This window comes from Nannospalax galili, unplaced genomic scaffold (genome assembly GCF_000622305.1).
Source record: "Nannospalax galili isolate Female #2095 unplaced genomic scaffold, S.galili_v1.0 scaffold187, whole genome shotgun sequence".
Classification (NCBI taxonomy): Eukaryota; Metazoa; Chordata; class Mammalia; order Rodentia; family Spalacidae; genus Nannospalax; species Nannospalax galili.
The window spans coordinates 2,342,731-2,362,535 of record NW_008357584.1 but is presented as its reverse complement, the minus strand read 5'-3'; the positions used below and the strand labels follow the sequence as shown (position 1 = coordinate 2,362,535).

At 43.5% G+C, this 19,805-nt stretch overlaps 1 protein-coding gene across 1 annotated transcript in view; it reads right to left on the bottom strand.

Annotated features, from left to right (window-relative positions):
* Window positions 1-19,356, bottom strand: part of Slc25a13 (solute carrier family 25 member 13) — a 207,817-nt gene extending 188,461 nt beyond the window's left edge. The window contains exon 1 of the mRNA XM_008855219.2: window positions 19,187-19,356. Coding sequence (XP_008853441.1) covers window positions 19,187-19,201 — 15 coding nt within the window. The 5' untranslated portion in view covers window positions 19,202-19,356. The remainder of the gene's footprint in view (window positions 1-19,186) is intronic.
* Window positions 19,357-19,805: the final 449 nt, after the last annotated feature.

Genomic DNA, 19,805 nt, shown 5'->3' with positions numbered 1-19,805 from the left:
TGGGCAGAGCCCATGTCACTGGCTCATGCCTTCTCTGCAAGGAACAGTGGGAACTGAGCTCTGACTTCTATGCTGGGAGAGGCAGACTTGCTAATACCAGCATTTGCTCCAATCCAAGAAAGATGATGGGTAGCTGCAACCATTGAAATGAATCAGCTTAGGTAGAGTCACGTCACGTTACGTCACGAGTCATGCACGTGAGTGATTATTTGCTCTCCAAACAACCTTTAAAACAAGTGGAATTCTTTTCTTCACTATTGAGAAAACTGTAGATCAAATACAGGTTGATCAGTCCTGGTTCATTACTTTTCATCAGGGTCACAGCCTAGGTGGGTCAGGTTGCCTCAGATCAGGTTTCTCAAACCTTATTGTAAAGTCCTGTGACCATTATTCATTGCTATGTAGGATTTTAACAGCATCCTTAATCTCTACCTACTAGATACTGATAGCAAGCTCCTCCTCATTAGGTTGAGACAACTCTGGAGGTGAGGGGAAAATGTACCCAATTCCCAGCTGCCAAGCATTGTGGGAACTACTGGTGTTCCACTTGCTCACTCACACACCACTACCACCACCACCTATGGAAGGCTGGAACATTCCAGGCCTGCTGCTAGGCACTAAGGAAACTCTGTACCAAGGGGGAATGTCAGACTTAACAGTGAATGTCTGATATACAGTGTATGATGAAGACACAGGCTATCACAAACGGCTGGATCACTTACTATTGTTATAGCAACAACCAGGTAGCTTTTCCTGGGTCCTTAATTCTACACCAGGCTTGGTGCTCAATGCTTCACATCACATCTCATTTAAACATCACTCAAGTCTTTAAGGTGAGTCATTAATGCCTTAGTTTCCAGAATCAGCTGAAGTATTTCAGCCTCTTAAATGAGTACCTGCAAATCACAAAGTCAGAAAGGACCCCAAACCCAGGTTATTTTGATACTAATTATAACACCTAGAGGCTATGCCCAGTTTGGCAAGCAGAGTCTGGAGCTTCCCAATCAATCCTGCCACTGGACCACACAGTAAGTAAAATTTAAAAGTCATTTTGATTTGATATTATGGCTGCCTAATGCAGAATATTACTTTACAGTATTATATGCTGAACTTAAGTCTCAAATTTTTAAAGCATCAAGATTACAGTATAATTAGGAACCAGCTGCAATTGCAATTACCCCTCCCAATATAATTTGTTACATATTAGCAAGTGTCAAATTACTACTGCTCCTTAAATGAATAAAAACTGATTGCGCGGCTCTGAAGACAGGAATACCTGTTCCTGTTGGGGAACAAAGGAATATAAAAGCATATGACATATTTATAAAGTACTGAAAGGCCCTACTTAAGAGATCACAAGTTACTAGAGCCCAGATAATGCCATAAAAAGTTAAAATGGGTTCTGAGAGAGAACATCTAACTTAATAAATGTAAAAGGAAGAGAAAGCCAGAAGCGAGGGGACAATAGCGAAATTGCTTCCACTAAGTAGTAACACATTATCTGCTCAAAATTCTGCTAGGCATCAACCTCATCTAAATGAAGCAAGTCAAAAACCCAGAAGGAAACAAAAAAGAAAAGGAGCATTCTGCACAGCCAGGAGCCGCAACCCAGTGACTGCAGCCTTCTTCTTGTCTGAGCACTTTCCTACCCTCGTCCACAACCCAGCAACTTTTAATAGGACTCCACGTAATTGCTCTGACTGCAGATCCACAGCTACATTTCCACAAAGCTTCTATATTCTAAGCTTTGCACACCGACTTTTCCAATTGCCCCCACCCAAAATAGGTGCAATTATGCCCCTGTGATAGATAAGGAATTGAAGTATAAATAGGTTAAAAAGCTTGCTCACACCCCATACAGCACATGGAAGAGTCATGATATGAACACAAATCCCTAGTTTGAACCACAGGTAGGTTAGCCTACCTTTCAGATGCACAGGACTAGCACGAATTAAGAGATCAAGAGAACTGAGGTCAAAAGAAAGCCAAGCCAGGCATGGTGCTGCAGGAGTTTTAGAGCATAAGGTACTTCGCTCTGCACTTGTAAATTCACTTTTCCCCACCAAAAGCCAAAAGTATTAGGCTGCTTTGAGGACTTTTAGTATATGAAATGGTATTCTTGAAAATCAAATGTATCTATGAGCAACAACAACAAAAGGACTTTTAAAAGTGTCTTGCTAGGCACATGCCTTTAAGCCCAGCCCTTGGGAGGTAGAGGCAGACAGGTCTGTGAGATCCAGGGCAGCCTGGTCTACATAGTGAGTTCCAGAGAGCTGGGACTAGGGGAGACCCTGTCAAAAAAAAAAAGAAAAAAGAAATAAGTAAAAATATCTAATACCCCAGGATGATGACGAAGAATAACTTCCTGCTTGGATCAGCATTCATGGAATGTTTTCTAACTTTTCAAAGAAGAGAAGATTAGTTTTTGTTCAATATAAAAATACACAGATGGGCGTGGTGGTACATGCTTTCAATTCCAGCACTCAGGAAGCAGAGGCAGATGGATCTCTATGAATTCAAGGTCTACATGTTCCAGACCAGTTGGGGCTACATAATGAGACCTTTCTCAAGAAAAAAAGAAAAAGAAAGGAAGAAAGCCAAGACGCCACCTAATCATAATGTATGGGCTTTACTTACAAAGCAATTCAAAAAGTACAAAAGGGAACTAGGTAAAATACATACAGAATGGCTTTTTACAGATGTATTCGATAAGTGCTTGATTAGTTATACATAGGATTTCTTTCTTTTTTTTCTTTTTTTGAGACACAGGGTCTCCCTGTAGCCCCAGCTATCCTGGAACTCACTATGTAGACAAGGGTGGCCTTGAACTCACAGAAATCCACCTGCCTGTGCCTCCCAAGGACTGGGATTAAAGGTGTGCACCCAGCTGTAAATTTTAGATACTGTAAATTTTTTAGGTATGATAATGGCATTGTAATCATGCTTAGCCAGGAATGAAGGCACATGCTTTTAATCCCAGGACTTGGGGCAGAGCCAAGTGGATCTCTGTGAGTTCAAGGCCAGTCTGTTCTACACTTCAAGTGCCAGGCCAGTCAGGGCTACATAATGAGACCCTGTCTCAAAACAACAATACCAACAAAAAACTTGCTTAGATGTAGCTGGGTGAAGTGCCTACTTTGCCATAAGTTCAATCCCAGAATTCCAAGAGGAAAGAGCAGAAAAAAAAAGGGGAATAAAAGAAAAGACAAAAGAATTTCATTTAAAAATACATGCTAAAATAAGATGTTTACAGATAGACAGTTTGATGTCTGAGGGTTGCTTTTTTTTTAAAGAATGGAGGGGAGGATGGCAGATAGGAGGAATAAAATGTTGGCTATAAATTGATAAATATTACTGGCTAGATAAAGAAATGGGTTCTTTTTTGTTGTTCGTTTTCTGAGACAGGCAGGATCTCCCTGTAGCCCCAGGACCTGGAACTCACTATGTAGACTAAGCTGGCCTCTGCCCTCCCATGTACAGGGATCAAAAAGGTGTGTACCACCACAACACAAAGGGCTGAAACTCAAGGTTGACACTATTTCAGTATCTCACATAATGGGACGTATCCATAAAGAACAGTCTAAATAAGGCCATTCTTTCAAGAATGGAGTGAAAATGACTCTCCTGCAGGGAGAGTTTCTAAATTCTCCAACCAGAGTCCCCTTATTCAATATTACTCTAACCATGGCTTCTGCAATGATATGTTTAAATTCTGACATCACCACCAGCAATGTGACTTCTTTTTATTCTCATCTGTTAGAAGAGAGAAAATAAGGACCTCATGAAAATGCATAGCCTAGAATGGAATCTAGCAGCACCCAGCTTTGCAGTGGCCTTATCCTTTCAAGGTCAGGGCAGCACGAAGAATGAGTCAGCACAAGACACCTGAGCTGGGGGAGGGAATCGCTGAGATTTCTCTTAAGGCTTTCTAAAGCAGCAGATTTGACCCAAAAGGCAGCGGGTAACATTGCAGATGATATAGCACCAGTTAAGACTGGTGAACTCTCAGAATTCCACAACCAAAACTGAAGGAGAGAGAGATCTTAAAAAGTACTAGGAAAATACATAGGTGATTTCTTCTGTAACACCAAGTGGGAAGGTGGGTTTTAAGTATGTCATACAAGCTAGAAGTCATAAAGGAAGAGACTGATTAACATAAAATGAATGTAACCAGTTAAATATCAAACAACTGAGACAAAAACAAGATGCAAACAGAACAAAGGGACAAAGTCCTCGATTTAAATGCCCTCTTAGAACAAATCAATGTAAAAAGGCAAAATAACACAGCAGAAAATCAGGCAAAGGTCACCACCAGGCTCGCTTCAAGCTGCCAGTGGGCCTGAGAATATCCATGAGCCACCCAGAACTGAAAACCTGGAACTGAGGTTTTACTTCTCACATGGAGATGGGGGACAATGAGATGGTGGGATTCCTCACTTGAAGTCAGCACCAACAGTTAAGAAACAAGCATATGAATGCAGAAAGGTGAACACATTCCCTGTCGATGCGCGCAGTGGTCTAGGGAAACCAGGGGTGCTTGAGAGATGGCTCAGTCGGTAAAATGCTTGCCAGGCAAGCATGAAGACAAGCTCAGAGCCCCAGGACCCATATAAAAGCCAGGTGTGACAACACATGTACGCAAACCCAGTGCTCTGGAGTCAGAGATGGATGGATTCCTGGAGTGTGAGGGCCAGTCAGCCTAGCTGAATAAGTAAGTTCCAGGTTCAGTGGAGTCTCTCTCTCTCTCTCTCTCTCTCTCTGTGTGTGTGTCTCAGAGCAACTGAGAAAAATACCCACTGTCAATCTCTATCCTCCATGCTCAAGTACACAAATGCACCCTCACATACATGTACACACGTACATGAACACATATACAAATACACAAAAAGAAACCTGATGGTGTGGTGTGAACAGGAGACAGAAACTGGACAGGCAGCTTAGGGCAGGGATGCTGAAAACAACGGTTTCAAGAATATTCTTGGTTCTTGAGCAAAGAATGCCAGAAGTGAGCTTCAAACATGAGGTCATACATGAGAGTGTGACTGAAAGTCAAGTTGAAACACTAATTCCTTCTGGTGAACAGCTTTGGAACTAGATATCTGGATTTCCCTGGTGGAAATAGATTTAATCTATTCTTGATTTCTAGCCCATCTCCTAATGATGTTAAGGCTACCTCTTCACAAAGGGGTGTAGTGTTGATCAGGCCCATTAAGGGGAAGCTGTTTTGTCGGGCATGGTGGCGCACACCTTTAATCCCAGCACTCTGGAGGCAGAGGCAGGCAGATCTGTGTCAATTCAAGGCCAGGCTCGTCTACATAGGGAGTTCCAGACCAGCTCGGGCTAAGCAGGCAGATCTGTGTCAGTTCAAGACCAGGCTGGTCTACATAGGGAGTTCCAGGCCAGCTCGGGCTGCAGAGAGACCCCGTCTCTTGTTAATCGCCTGGCAAGAGACCACACCTTGAGAAGGCCTATTCACTTTAAGCCATGAAGAAAGAGATGAGAAAAATAATTATCCCTTTAATGAAACAATGTACTTTTCCTTCCCAGAAACCCCACCCTCAGGGCAGTAACTTAGGGAGCTATAGTCATGCAGCCATCAGTCATGCAGCCATAGACATACAGACATCAGTCATGCAGACATCATGCAGCCATACAGCCATGCAGTCATACAGCCATCAGACATCAGTCACGCAGCCATACAGCCATCAGTCATGCAGACATTAGTCATGCAGCCATACAGCCATCAGTCATGTGGTCATGCAGCCATCAGACATCAGTCATGCAGCCATACAGCCATCAGTCATGCAGACATCAATCATGCAGCCATACAGCCATGCAGTCATGCAGACATCAGTCATGCAGCCAAAGTGGCATGCAGTCATGCAGACACCAGCCATGCAGCCATACAGCCATTAGTCATGCAAACATCAGCCATGCAGCCATACAGCCACGCAGTCATGCAGCCATACAGCCATGCAGTTATGCAGGCATCAGTCATGCAGCCAAAGTGGCATGCAGTCATGCAGACATCAGTCATGCAGCCATACAGCCATGCAGACATCAGTCATGCAGCCATACAGCCATGCAGCCATACAGCCACGCAGTCATGCAGCCATACAGCCATCAGTCATGCAAACATCAGTCATGTAACCATACAGCCATCAGTCATGCAACCATTCAGCTGGATTAAGCTTGCTGGTTTTTCTAAATTATTCAGAAAAGCATAACTTTTCCTTTTTCTTTCCCCTCTGAACATGTTCTTCCACACACTCAGTTCCTCTGAAGCCCATTCCCCACCACCTCCATACTACCACGTGGCTGTTTGTCCCATTTCTATTGCTAAACTCCAGGCCCAGTTCACAAGGCATGGTTTTTCTCTCTTCCCCATCTTCCTCCTCCAGGCAGCTGCCAAGATTTACGGCCTGCCTGCCTTGAGACTTTTCAACTCTAATAAAATTTTCCTCAAGCTTCCATCTGAGTGTATTCTTAAGTTCTTTTTAAAAAAAAATATTATTTTTATTTTATGTGCATGAGTATATTGCCTGCAGGTACTGTAAGTGCACCCCGTCATACAATGCCCGCAGAGGTCAGAAGAAGGCATCAGATCCCCTGGAACTGGGGTTACAGATGGTTGTTAGCCGTCGCCATGTAGGTGCTGGAAATTGAATCGGGTCCTCTGTAAGAGCAGTCAGTGCTCTTAAGCGCTGAGCCATCTCTCCAGCTCCCATTCTTAAATCCTTAAAGGAGACTAAGAACTCCAAAATTCCAACTTTCCCAATAACATGACATCTCAGGTGGAACTATACAAAATTTCTGCTAACAATGGTATTTAGGTATCTTTCAAGTCACCTGCCTGCTCCGCGTACTCAGAACCAGCTGCAACAGACACACAGTTTAGACTTGCTGGGAACTGCAGCCTACGGTACAGCTGAGCTTTCTCAGGAAACGGAGCATTTCTGAAGGCATCACCTTTGGAAGAAGTCTTTTTGTGTTCACAGGAAATTCATCTACCTTAGGGCAGCCTAACACCCTCCCAGGTATGCTTAGCAGCTAACCCTCCATCATGCCTTCACTTGGAGCTCATTCATGCATGCAGATCTCCTCAAGTATTTCCAAAAGAGTCTTTATTTTGGTAGATGAAGAGGACAGGACAAATAGTTGATTAAAAAATGAAAATGCTTCCAACATCCATAAATATGCAACACAAAATCTTCTTCCACTTGCTTTGCCATGGATTGGTATTTCAAATGAATGAGTAAACCAATGAACACTGTCTAAATGCAATGGAACATACTCTGAGGGACATCAGGTCTAGAGAAGGCCCCTGCTCACAGGAGCTTAAAATGTAGTACAAAACATAAAAGAAAAGGCCTCAATAGCATTATCTCACCCAAGACAACTTAAACAGGAGTTCATTTTCGTTATGAGCTTTAAGTGCATCCCCTAAATTCTAATCCTAATCCCTGAACTCAGGACATGACTTACTATAAATGAAGGAAGGTCTTTAATGAGGTTATTAAAGTAATATGATTCAGGTGCCCTCATAACTGGCCATTTCTCTCCCCCTACTTCATGCCCATGCTTAAAATAGTCACTAAAACCTTTTAATAAACTACAAAAAAAAAAAAAAAAAACAGGAAATTAGGATACCGCAGCAGATGAAACCACTGAAGATGAAGGGACACAGCTAGCCACAGCCAAAGATGCCTTGGGAGAAGTCAACCTTGCTGGGATTCAGATCTCAGACTCTGAGCTCTCCAAACTGTAAGAGTGAACTCCTGTTGTTTAAGCCACCCAATCTGTGGCTCATTGCTATGGAAGCCCTAGCAAAGGAATATAATACCACTTAATATATAATTGTTCCAAGTGGGTCACCTGTTTCTGTCATTCATTTATTTTGTATCCAGGTCCCTACACTGCACACAGACACATCTCCTTGGGACATGTCTTCAGCCTTTTTCATTCATAACATTGACATTTTTTGCATTAGGCAAGAGGTCTTGTAGAACGTCCCATTTTCTAGACTATCTAATTGTTTCTGCATGATTAGATTCAGATTAGTGAATTTTGGCAAGAACTCTTCTAAGGACTTCTTGCATGCTGCCCACTGCACCACTTCGGTAGGTACAAAATACTAGTTTGTCTCCCATATTTATGATCACTTGGTCGAAATATATCTCCCTGTGGTAAAGGTCCTTTGCTCCTCTTCCAAGTAGTAGTCATTTACGAGGAAACACTTTGAGACAATGGGAATTCCAACCATCTTTTACCAATGGGTTTATTAATTCTTACCTGAATCAATTATTGCAAATTGAAGAATTTTTTGTCTTCTAATTATGAGTATATGCATATTCATAACTATGAATAAAGAACAGAAACCACGTTTAACGCAATACTCCACAAAGAGCAATTGTTAATATTCAAACTTAGAAAAGTTTGCATAAACCATTATGCAAAAAGCCGGGTGGACCCAGATAACAACATCTGAACCCACTGATCAAACATTATGTAGAAGAATCAGCCAAGTACGATGTGCCTCCAGGTATGAGAGCACTCAGCACCACGTAGTAGCATTCTAGCCAAAACTAAAACCACGACCCTAATTTGACCAAGCTTCTGGAACTATCACCAGCAGAAAATCTCAAAAACAAAGAAGCATAGTAGGGGTACAATCAGCCAAATCCAAGTTGCAGTAAACTTCAGGAAAAACCCTAAGTCCCCCATGCAATAAACTGTAACGAAGCATTAAAGAGCAGGAAAACCTACAGGCTGAGAAAATTTAAAAGACTACCAACCAAAGACCAGTTATAAACGACGAAGAGTGATCAGAACAAACCTACAACAGAAATACAACTCTGAACACACATTTCAACATCCTGAAAGGCTTCAAGAAATAGACATGGAACTAAGAACTCTAAAGATTAATGAGAAGAACTTTTTAAAAAACATCTGCCCAATGCAAAGAAATTACAGGTGGAGTTGTCATCTGGCTGAGCACTGAGTTAAATTAGCATGCAAATGAGCAGGCTCTTGGTTTATTTCTGCTACAACTATTGCCAAAGCTTTAGGATAAGGGATATAAGTGGGGTTAGAGGTGTTCCCCTAAAACTGTTGTGGGAAAAACTGTGTAGTAATACTGGAAAACTGTTATAAACAATAGGGTGGGTATGTGACTTAGTGGTAGAGTACCCACCTAGCATGTATAAGGCCCTGGGTTCAATCCCTAACACTGCAAAATACAGTCAGTTCCAAGGAGGATTTCATTCTCCAAAGAGTTTAAGTTTTATCACAAAGGCAAAAGTGGCCACACAAGGTGCATTAATAGAGTAATGTATGTAACACAATGGTTGTGTGCGCAGGCTCTAGAGCCAAACTGCCTGTGTTCAAAGATGTGTGACCTTGGACGGCATTTAATCTCTCTGTACCTCATTAAACTTAACTATTCTGTACATACAACTTTCCCCATCTGTATAATAGAGATGATAATAGCATTTATGTCATTCAATATAGAGTATATTACTTGATATAGACTACTTATAAAAATGCCTGGCTTGGTTTTGGGGGTTTGTTTTTGGTCTTTTTGAGACAAAGTCTCCCTGTAGCCCCAGGTGGCCTAGCACTCCCTATATAGACAAGGCTGGCCTGGATCTCACACAGATCCACAGGACTCTGCCTCCCAAGTGCTGGGGTTAAAGGTGTATGCCACTGCACTGGGCTCTTTGTGTCTGGCTTTCTTAAGTGTTGATACAATACTGACATTATTATTTGCATAACTTTTCTGAGCCCTAAATTTCTGACCTGCTGGTGATAGTATCAGCACTGTCCTTGTTCCCTCCCAGATGATCGTAAAGATCAAATAATGGTGCTTGGGTCTTTCTCTGGTTACCTTATTCCCTTCCTGTCAGCATCTTAAAAACAAGCCTAGTTGTTTTCTCATATTTGGAAATGCAGCACTTAGAACAAGGACTGGAAAACAGTTGGTGTCAACCACACACTTGAATGCAGGTTTGAAAACTATTAGGTGGCAATCTCAGAAGATTGCTTTGGTAAATGTAGGCAGAATGGGAAGGGAGAAACCAAGGCAAGGAGACCAGACTGGAAGCCATGCTGAGGGCATAGCTAAGACTAATTAGGACCTGAATTTAAACCGAGAGAACAGGATGCAGGCACTCCAGGGAAGGAGGTGGGTTTAGACTGCCCCATGTCCAAATGCCTGCAGGTGCCTTAGCAAAGTCTGGCTGACCAAAGCAAAAGTAAATTGCAGGCAGAAAGTAAAGAATATCAAGAAGACAGACTCAGTTCTAAGTGAGCAGAGTTTGAAATACCTCTAAGATATCCAAGTTGAATTTGGCAATAAGCATCTGAAAGCATAGGATGGAGCTCAGCATCGCTTCCTGGGTAAGGAGTGACAGCATGATCACTCTTTGTAAGGCAGGTTGCAGGAGCTAGGAGGGAGAAGGGCAGAACCCAGGAGGGCACTGACCTTCCACAGAATGCTAGACATCTGTAGAGAGAGGTCTACAAAGGAGAGTAGGGGAGTGTGAGTAGAAAGAGATCATGCCTGAGAGAGTTCATCATGAAAGTTGAGGGCACAGGAGACCCAAAATGAGAGCAGGTTTACACTCTTAGGGCTGAGATCACTGGTGACCTTCACAAGAGGATGATGAAGAAGCACACAGGCAGAAGTTCATTTTGGGACTCTTAAGTATGGATGACGGGAGCTGGAAAGATGGCTCAGCAGTAAGGAGCACTGGCTGCTCTTGCAGAGGACCCAGACTCAGTTCCCAGCCACCCACATGATGACTATTTGGTTTCCAGCACCTACATGGCAGCTAACAACCACCCATAGCTCCAATTCCAAGGGATCCAATGCCCTCGTCTGACCTCCAAGAGCACTGCATGACATGGGTACACTTACATACATGCAGGCAATACACTCATACACATAAAATAAAAATAAATAAAAATATTAAATATAGATAAGTAAAAGAACTGGAGCGAAATACAACCCTTATATGAGACCCTTAAATAATCACTCAGAGATGTGCTACAAAATAATACATGGACCCCAAGGGAGAATCAAAACAAAGACTACAATGTATACTGGATTTTGACACTATATCCAAAGTTGTGGCATTCTTACTAAAGAAAGGCCTTTAATTACATGGTAATGAGAGTTCCAGATGCATATCATCCAAACTTTGACATGCACAGGATTTCTTGGGATCTGGGGAAAATGCAGATGCTTATGCAACAGGCCTGGAACAAGTCTCCAAGCACCCAAGAAAAGCTCCCAAGGAAACCAGTGTGTCTGGTTTCTGGACAAAAGCTCCCAGAGGCAAGACTCCCCAGGCAGACCACATAGAGAATGCAGGCCCTGAAGAATGCAGGCCCTGAAGTAGCCATGCTCAGTTACCAGAATGGTTGTTTAGTGGTGTGTGAGTTCAGCAATGCACAAGTATGGGTCGGATAGGTCAACATCTGTCCTGATAGTTTGAAATTAGGCAAAATGACATTTTTTGATATTCCTTTTTTTTTGGTCTTTTTGAAACAGAGTTTCCCTGTAGGCCCAGCTGACCTGGAATTCACTACACAGACCAGGCTGGCCTTGAACTGACAGAGATCCACCTACCTCTGCTGGGATTAAAGGCATATGCCACCATGCCCAGCATTTTTTGACATTCCTACTGAACTTCATGATTCCCAATATTCTTTCACATGCTGTATGCCATGTGATCACCACAGATGACAGTGATGGTCTGGTTTTCCACAGGGTGATACTGAGTACCCACAGAAATCAAGGTCCAACTTCCAGTAGCAGAAATGGGCCAGGAACCAGGTTCTTCCCCTTCCTGGCCATTAAATATTGTGGGGAAAGGGGCTCTGGCAGCCTCTTCCCACTTGAAAAGGTACAGCAGACCTCACTGAGCAGCCTGGTCCTCTGCACCTCCACTCAGAAGCATGACCCAAATGAGGAACAGACATCCACAAATCACATCACCCAGTTCTGAACAACTACTAAACAAACACTGAGGGTTACAAAAATCTGCTCAAATCAGACTCAGACAATTTTCTCAGCAACTATACTACTCATCTTGTATGAAAACTATCTTACCATGAACAGTAACTATATTGTGAAATATCTGACTCTCTTACCACCAGTGTTCATGGAGAACATATTTGGAAATGGTGACTATGTGTGCAAATCAAGACAGCCCGACCAGTCTAACAATGATCATTGAATAGAGTGGTTTATTGAGGTTGAATTGCACAGAAATTTCAGTACTACCAACTGAACAATGTTGTCCACATCAAAAGTCAAAAGGAACCATGTAAGTTTTTTCTTCAGTCCCTCAAATGCAGATTTCCAAAGGAAAGAGTAACTGTAAGTACTGTTAAACATTTCAAAGCAACAAGCCAGACCATCAGATCAGGCTCCTCCACATGCCAGCTGGAAATCACTCTGAGTTAGCAGAATTCAGTAGCCAGGGCCAGCATTTAAATGAGTAGGTTGGACCCAACAGGAGAGTCTAGTTAGAGTCAAGCCCTAAGGACAGATTTTCTCTCTAGCTATTAAGTACTGTACTATGACCTTGAAAACTGTCTTACTGTAACAGGCCCATCCTAACCACAGCACCAGGGACCCAGTTATCTGTAAGGCCCACCCTAAAGCAGCCAAGGATACAAGAAGCAGAGGTGCTTGCTTATAAGGTAGCAAACACCAAGCAGGCAGTGAAGGATGGGATGGTTGAGCAAGACTAATCCTCATGGACAGTAGAAGACAAAAGAAGGAATGCTCCCATAGACACCAGAAAAGCAGAGGCTGGTCAGAGGTCCAAGAGGCAACAGTAGGAAAAGGGTCATCGCTCCTCTGGCAATCTTCTAAAAGAACTCAATGTCAAAACATAAGAACTGCACCCTACTTTTCTTTTACTATGCATTGCCTTACCATCCTCCTCACCCACCTCAGGTCCTCTATCATGAACCAGTGCCTTAGTGGAAAGCTAGAAGCCCTAAGTTAGGGATGAAGGAAAATCAGCCTGACAAACAGCTGAAGGAACTGATCATCCACCCCAGCCCAGCCTCCCTACTCCAGGAGAGAGATAAATCTATTTCAGAACGCAGAACCCCAAGCAAAAGACATCAGGTTCCTTATCAGATTTCTTGTAGATCTGGTTCCTTAGCAATCCTTTCCCAGTCAGAACTTCCCATCTCTCCTTCCCTGATTCCAAGAAGGCGCGTACCACCCATGGAGGCATGCCCAGCCTTCTACTATTCCAGAAAGGCATGACCCCCTTTCTGGGATTTTCTGAGCCCACCTATAAATCCCAGGCCTCCCCCAGCCCCAGTGCCCAACCTCACAGCTAATAAAGCTATCTGCATCTCCAATTCTACTTCTTTATCACATCTGCCTTCTCATTCCGAATTCTAATAGAATCCCATAGACAAGGCCAGGAGCCAGACCAGGTTTGCTCCATAGTGTTTCCTTCTCCCTCACCTACTCCAACCACTGACACCTTGCAAGAAACAAAAGGAAGCTTCCAATACTTTGAGTCCTAAAATCTTATTCTCAGACAATTATAAAACAGTACAGAAATGTGCAAGACACATGTGAGACTGAAAAGTTTTTGAAAAAGAGAATGAAGTGATTCCTACCTGACTTTCACTTGAGTTAGAACACCAGATCTTTCTCTTGTCCCATGATTTTGAGGACACTCCTTTCTCCTCTGTGGAGCCAGGGGAAGATTACTTGAAGCAGGTCTTTAGAACAGAGTTTGTCAGTTTTTTAAAAATTCTAAGGATCAAGCCACACCAAGTACCTCTTAGAATGAGGCCCTGACATCAGCACTTTTTATAGCTCTATGATCCAACACCTGGGAATCCCTGCCCAAGACAGTGTCAAAAAACAATGGAATTCAAAAGAACTAATACCAATTGTAAATTTTCCTGAGGCTCCATTTCTTCATTCGGTAAAAGATAGGACTGAAAAAGAAACAGTGATTATCTTTGTGTGACATAAATTCCAAGGTCCATCCAACCCTTACAATTTCTGAAACCCTAAACCCAAACATTAATGGAATCATAGGAACTTGTTTTTTGTTGTTGTTGTTTTGGTCTTTTTTGAGGCAAGAGTTTCCCTGTAGCCCCAGCTGGCCTGGAACTCACCATGTCGACCAGGCTGTCTTGAATTCAGAGATCCTCCTGCCTCTGCCTCTGCCTCTGCCTCCTGAGTGCTGGGATTAAAGGAGTGTGCCACCTTGTCCCACTGAAACTTGTTTTTTCAATAACTACCCAGGTAGCATAAAACTTTCTCAGTTTATACTGTGTGTGGTGGTAAAACCTTTAATCCCAAGTGCTTGGGAGAGACAGAGTGATCCAGAGCTCAAGTTCGCCTTTAGCTATGTATAGAGTTCAAGGCCAACCTAGCTTAATGAGACCATGTTCTGAAAACAACTCACTTTCTTGCCTTCCAAAACAAAAAATTGGTCTGCTTTATCATCATATTACCAAGGATCAAGCAGCAACTCTGAAGATGGGCTGGCATAGTTCAAATCCAGGCTGGATAACGGATTAGCTGTAAAAACTTCAGACATAGCCTGGCACGGTGGCACATGCCTTTAATCCCAGCACTTGGAAGGCAGAGGCAGGTGGATCTCTGAGTTTGAGGCCAGCCTGGTCTACATAGTGAGTTCCAGGCCAGCTGGGGCTACAGGGACACCCAGTCTCAAAAAGACCAAACAAAAACAAACAAACAAAACAAAACAAAACAAAAAAACTTCAGACATTTCTTAAACTGAGGTTTTTTTTTTTTTTTCACCCTGTCTCAAAAAGACAGAAAAAAAAAAAATCAGAGCACTGACTTCTTGGTATTGTGTCTAATTGGGTAACTGTATGTTAATACTTAGGAATGTACCTGGCACACAAAAAGAACTCTCTACACAATGGTTAATTGAAAATCAGGTTTACAGTGAGGTGCTTAACTTCTCCTAAGCCCTTGCCCACACCTTTCCCATAGGCTAGACTCAACATGTGCTCTGCTACTATAAAGTCAATATGGTGGACGGGACAAGAATACGCTCTAGAGCCAGTATAGAAGCACTGGAATCCCAGATCTAGAACTTCCTAACTAGCAGGTCTTGGGCCCACTCCTATCATATCTCAGTGTTTCTAAGTCTTCATCTATAGCAGGGATGAAAATATTAATATTTAAGCCAGAAGGTTGTGATAGGCATTAACTGAGTTAAAAGCAAAAAGCATTTGTAATGGAATTTGGTATCTAGTATTCATTCCCTCAATGTTAGCTATTTTAATTTTTTTAAATCATATGCTATATCCTAATTGTAGCATGTGCTCTCACTTTCCAGCCTCTGATTTGTTGTTTACTGCTGGAGTATAACTGCACTTCTGAGAAGTCTTCCTTCCCTGAGAAGGCTCTCTGGACTCTATAGCATAGGTTTTGCTTTTTGGTTTTGTTTTTTGTAAGCCCAAAGTCCAATACATTTTTAGTATTGTGTCTAATCTCGTTTACAACACTAGAAAGATCACAGTACACAATTCTAAGTGAATCAATAATCACAGCAACAACTCATCCCAGAATGGAAAAATCAATAGTAGGTATATCAGTACTCTGGCCTGCCTTTTCATTATTAATGCTTTCATTTGTCACAGATTCCTTTCTTTTAAGTTCCATGCTAGTTTCACCAAAATAAAGTACCTGAACATACCTCTTATGGTTGAACCTGAGTGAGCATTTTCTAACTTTACAGTTTCACATAGTTTAGATTTTGGTTTCTTTGTTGAGTTGGTTGGTTGGCTGAGGGTTTTTTGGTCTTTTGAGACAAGGTCTCCCTGTAGCCCCAGCTGGCCTGGAACTCACTATACAGACCACGCTTACAGAAAGTCACCTGCCTCAGCCTCCTGAGTGCTGGGATTCAAGGTGTGTGCCACCATGCCTGGCTAGTTTCATGCAATTTAATTTCCTAATACAGAAATCTAACTGATGACAAAAAGGCTTTTAAGTTCATCTCAAAAACACCAAAAGTTTCAGATAGTTATTTCAAGAAAAAACAAGTAGCTCTTCCACTGTTAAGTAGTAAGTTAATGGCAAAAGTCAAAATAAAAAGATATAAAGGAAATGAATGATAGTATCCAAAGAACTATAAAGACCCGGGAAACTCAAACAAGATTAGGAAAAGGTGAGCAGTGGCTATAACCATCCAAAAAACAGCCAGCCTACTTACACATTCCAACAGTTTGCCACAGCAAGTGTGGAATTCTCCTACACCTATTAAGTCCCCAGGTATACAAGCCAGTTTCTTAGCACTACATTGTAGTAGGCTTCTTCACAGTGTCTCCAGTTCTTTAGAGGGGTGTTAAGCTACCCTCAGATGAGATTTTTAACTCGAAGTCAACTGTGTTCAGCTGATAACAAAGCATGGTTAAATACCAAGGAAAAAACAAGGAGCACAGCCTTGAATTTGGGACTGCCCAGCATTCTGCAGCGGGCAGAAACAATGAGGATGGTGCCCAGAAGCAACTCAGTGAAGAATATTCTTCTTAAACTACGTAGGACCAACATGGCTTGGTCTGGGACCTTTCAAGACTACATGGATTAAATGCCCTTGAGCTACAATGAAGAACATTCTAAGAAATGTAGATGTAGATCTGTGGTCCTCAATAATTTTGAATACAGTTCAGATACAGCATAAAAAAGGATAAGGAGGGGCTGGAGAGATGGCTCAGTGGTTAAGAGCACTGACTGCTCTTCCAGAAGACCTGGGTTCAATTCCTAGCACCCACATGGCAGCTACGAACCGTCCTTAACTCCAGTTCCAGGGGAATCCAAAGCCCTCTTCTAACCTACGCAGCATTGTACAACACGGGTACACTCACATACATGCAGGCAATACACTCATACCCATAAAATAAAAATAAACAAAATATTTAAAAAAAAAGGCAGGGAGAGAAACTGGTCAGAGACATTTCTCCCAAGTAACCAACCTATTTCTTTGCTTTAGCTCTTCAAAAATGCAGTTAGCTACTCACAGTAAGCACATAGCTGCTCTTCTGTTAACATTAGTCCTGGCTTCTTCTTACTTTCTCTTTATCCTGGCTTTTTCATCCACCAGCACTACATGTAGATATGATATTAACCATCAGAACTGAAAAGAAATCAGGTGTGGTGGGGCACATCCTTAATTCCGGCACTGGGGAGGCAGAGGCGGGCAGATCTCTGTGTACTCTAGGGCAGTCAGTATGAAAACAAAAACAAAAAGAGGAAAAGAGGCAACTTTAAATGAATAGATAACAAATACAGGCTTCCAAATGGCAAAATAAAATGTTTCATTTTTCCCTGACTCTCCTTGGCTAAAAAAAAAAAAAAACAAAAAACTGTACTTGACAGACTGTGACATTTTAATAAAAAAACTAAAAGTTGAGCCTGTTTCCACATCGCTTGTGTTACTTATTAGTTAAGTCTTACAGTCCATTCAAAAACATGCTCCTCAAACTTAGATTCCTCCATTACTTTATCTCCAAATAAAGTAAAATTATTTAATTCCTCAGCACCCCACCTATCCTAGAGAACTGAGTCATGCCAAGCCCAGTACTTTATGCAAAGATAAAGCAACTTTTAACTTTATGCAAAGTTAAAGCAAAGAATGGGGCTGGAGAGATGGGTTCAGCAGTTAAGAGCACTGGCTGCTCTTGCAGAGGACCTGGGTTCGATTCTCACCAACTCGTATCACAGCTAATAACCATCCATGACTCCAGTTCCAGGGGATCCAACACCCTCTTCTGACCTCCTTGGGCACTGCATGACACAGGTGCACTTAAACACATGCAGGTAATACACTCATACACATAAAAATATTTTTTTTAAATCAAAGCAAAGCAAATGTCAAGGGCTACTGGCTTAAAGAGCTAATCCAAAATAAATATGGGCACACCTGGGTACTCATTCACGGACATATGCAAGAACACACCCTATGCATACTCCTGAAGATGAACTCCCAAGTATTTACAGAAAAGAGAAACCCCACTTAAGCTACCTAGTCTAGGAACAGGTCTGCAGATTTGGGGAGCCTGGAGAGACTTAAGTCACCGAACACCATTTAAATATATTTGTCTGCTTACAATTTCCATTGCAAATGTGATTAGTTTGCTTGAATAAATAGGAATATGATGTGTTGGCCATGTTTTCCTCTTGAGGGTTATCACAGAGTTTTGATTAAGGACAAATGTTTGAAATGTTGGGTGTATTTAAGTTCACTGCACTTAAAATGAGCTAAGAAGTTGTATAGGCTTGATTAAAGGGCTGCCTTCGTGAACTTAAAATTAAAAGCAATAAATTCCAACGATTCAAGTGATTGGGACTGAACGTGGTATTCTGCCAGAAAAGTTGAAATGCAGTCCAGAAAGGCTGAAATGGTAAATGGTGTCCAGGTTTCAGGGACCGGTGAAAGAGGAAAGGTCAAGCAGTCGGAGCTGCGTTCCCTCTGGGTTCGTGAACGATTCACATTACACAGAATTCCTTTTAAGTAAAACTTCACAGGAGTGACAGGCTCCCAGAACAATCTGTTTTGTCATTTCCAAAAAGAAGACTCTCCGAAGCTCCGAAGCTGGTTTCTAAGTGTTGTCAGATGGAGAGAGGAGGGAAAGGATGTAAGACTGGGGAGGGGGAGGGTCCCCGACTGGCCCAGCACAGGCGCAGGCCCAGTCTCCCAAGCAGTTTCCAAAACGGAAGTCAAGGTGACTTCCCCACCGGCTGGAGGGAGGAACCCTGGAAACGTAATAGGATAAGGCTTCAGTCCAGGCTGGGGCCCCTAGGAAGGAGAAGTCCAGGACAAAAACAAGCAGGCTCCGAAGCCAGAGAGCTCCAAGGTGGCTGAGACCCCTGGGTGACCCTGAACTCTACCCATCCAGGGCCACCTGGCCCCGTCGGCGCGCTCTCCTCAGAGCCGCCTGAGCTCAGTCCCGCGGGACACCGATCCGTCCCGGCCAAGTGGGAGTGTCCGCTGGCAAAGTTTCTGCTGCACGATCGGGCCTTGGTCCCCACGCGGCTGCACATGCAGCCCCCGGCGCTCTCCCGCAGCTGCAAAGTGGAGCCCCGCATCCACTCTCCGGCTGCACCCCGCTGGGCACCAGCCGCCCCGGCCCGCCGCATCCAGGCTCGAGCCACGCTTACCTTGGCGGCCGCCATGCTTCGGCGGGTGCAGGCGGCTGCGGGACCCGCTGTCCGGCTGGCTCGTTCCAGGGACCCCGGCGGCTCACTTCCCGTCCCGGCAGCGGCGGGGGCGGCGATTCGGCCTTGCGGCGTGCGCGCCCGGCCTGCCTCCCCACGCCCTCCCTGCGCGGGTCATGCCGGAGCCGACAGCCCATTGGCTGGGCCGGGCCCAGGCATCCCGGGCGCTCGTGATCCGACGGCCTCTGCCCTGTGGCCCCGGGAGGGCCGGGGTCTAGGGGCTGCCGGAGAGACCTGGACACGTGACTCTGGCTACACTGTCCTACATACTCGGCCCCTGCGGTGAGGACCCTGGGGGCCATGGAGGAGTGCAAGCCAGGCTTCTGAGGACAGGTGGCCCAGCTGCTGCTGTTTATTCTGGGGCCAGAGGCTATTCCGGGGTCCTGAAAGATCTGAGTAAAGGTAGTGGGCAAACAGTCCCTGGAAGCTGAGAATGCCTGTTGAGTACATCTTGCCAGGATCTCCTTGTTTCTTTGCTTCCAAGGGGGCAATCATATAATGCTTCCAAAAAGACTTTAAACCAAAAGCATGGACTGATGAAAGGAGAGACAGTAAATAGTGC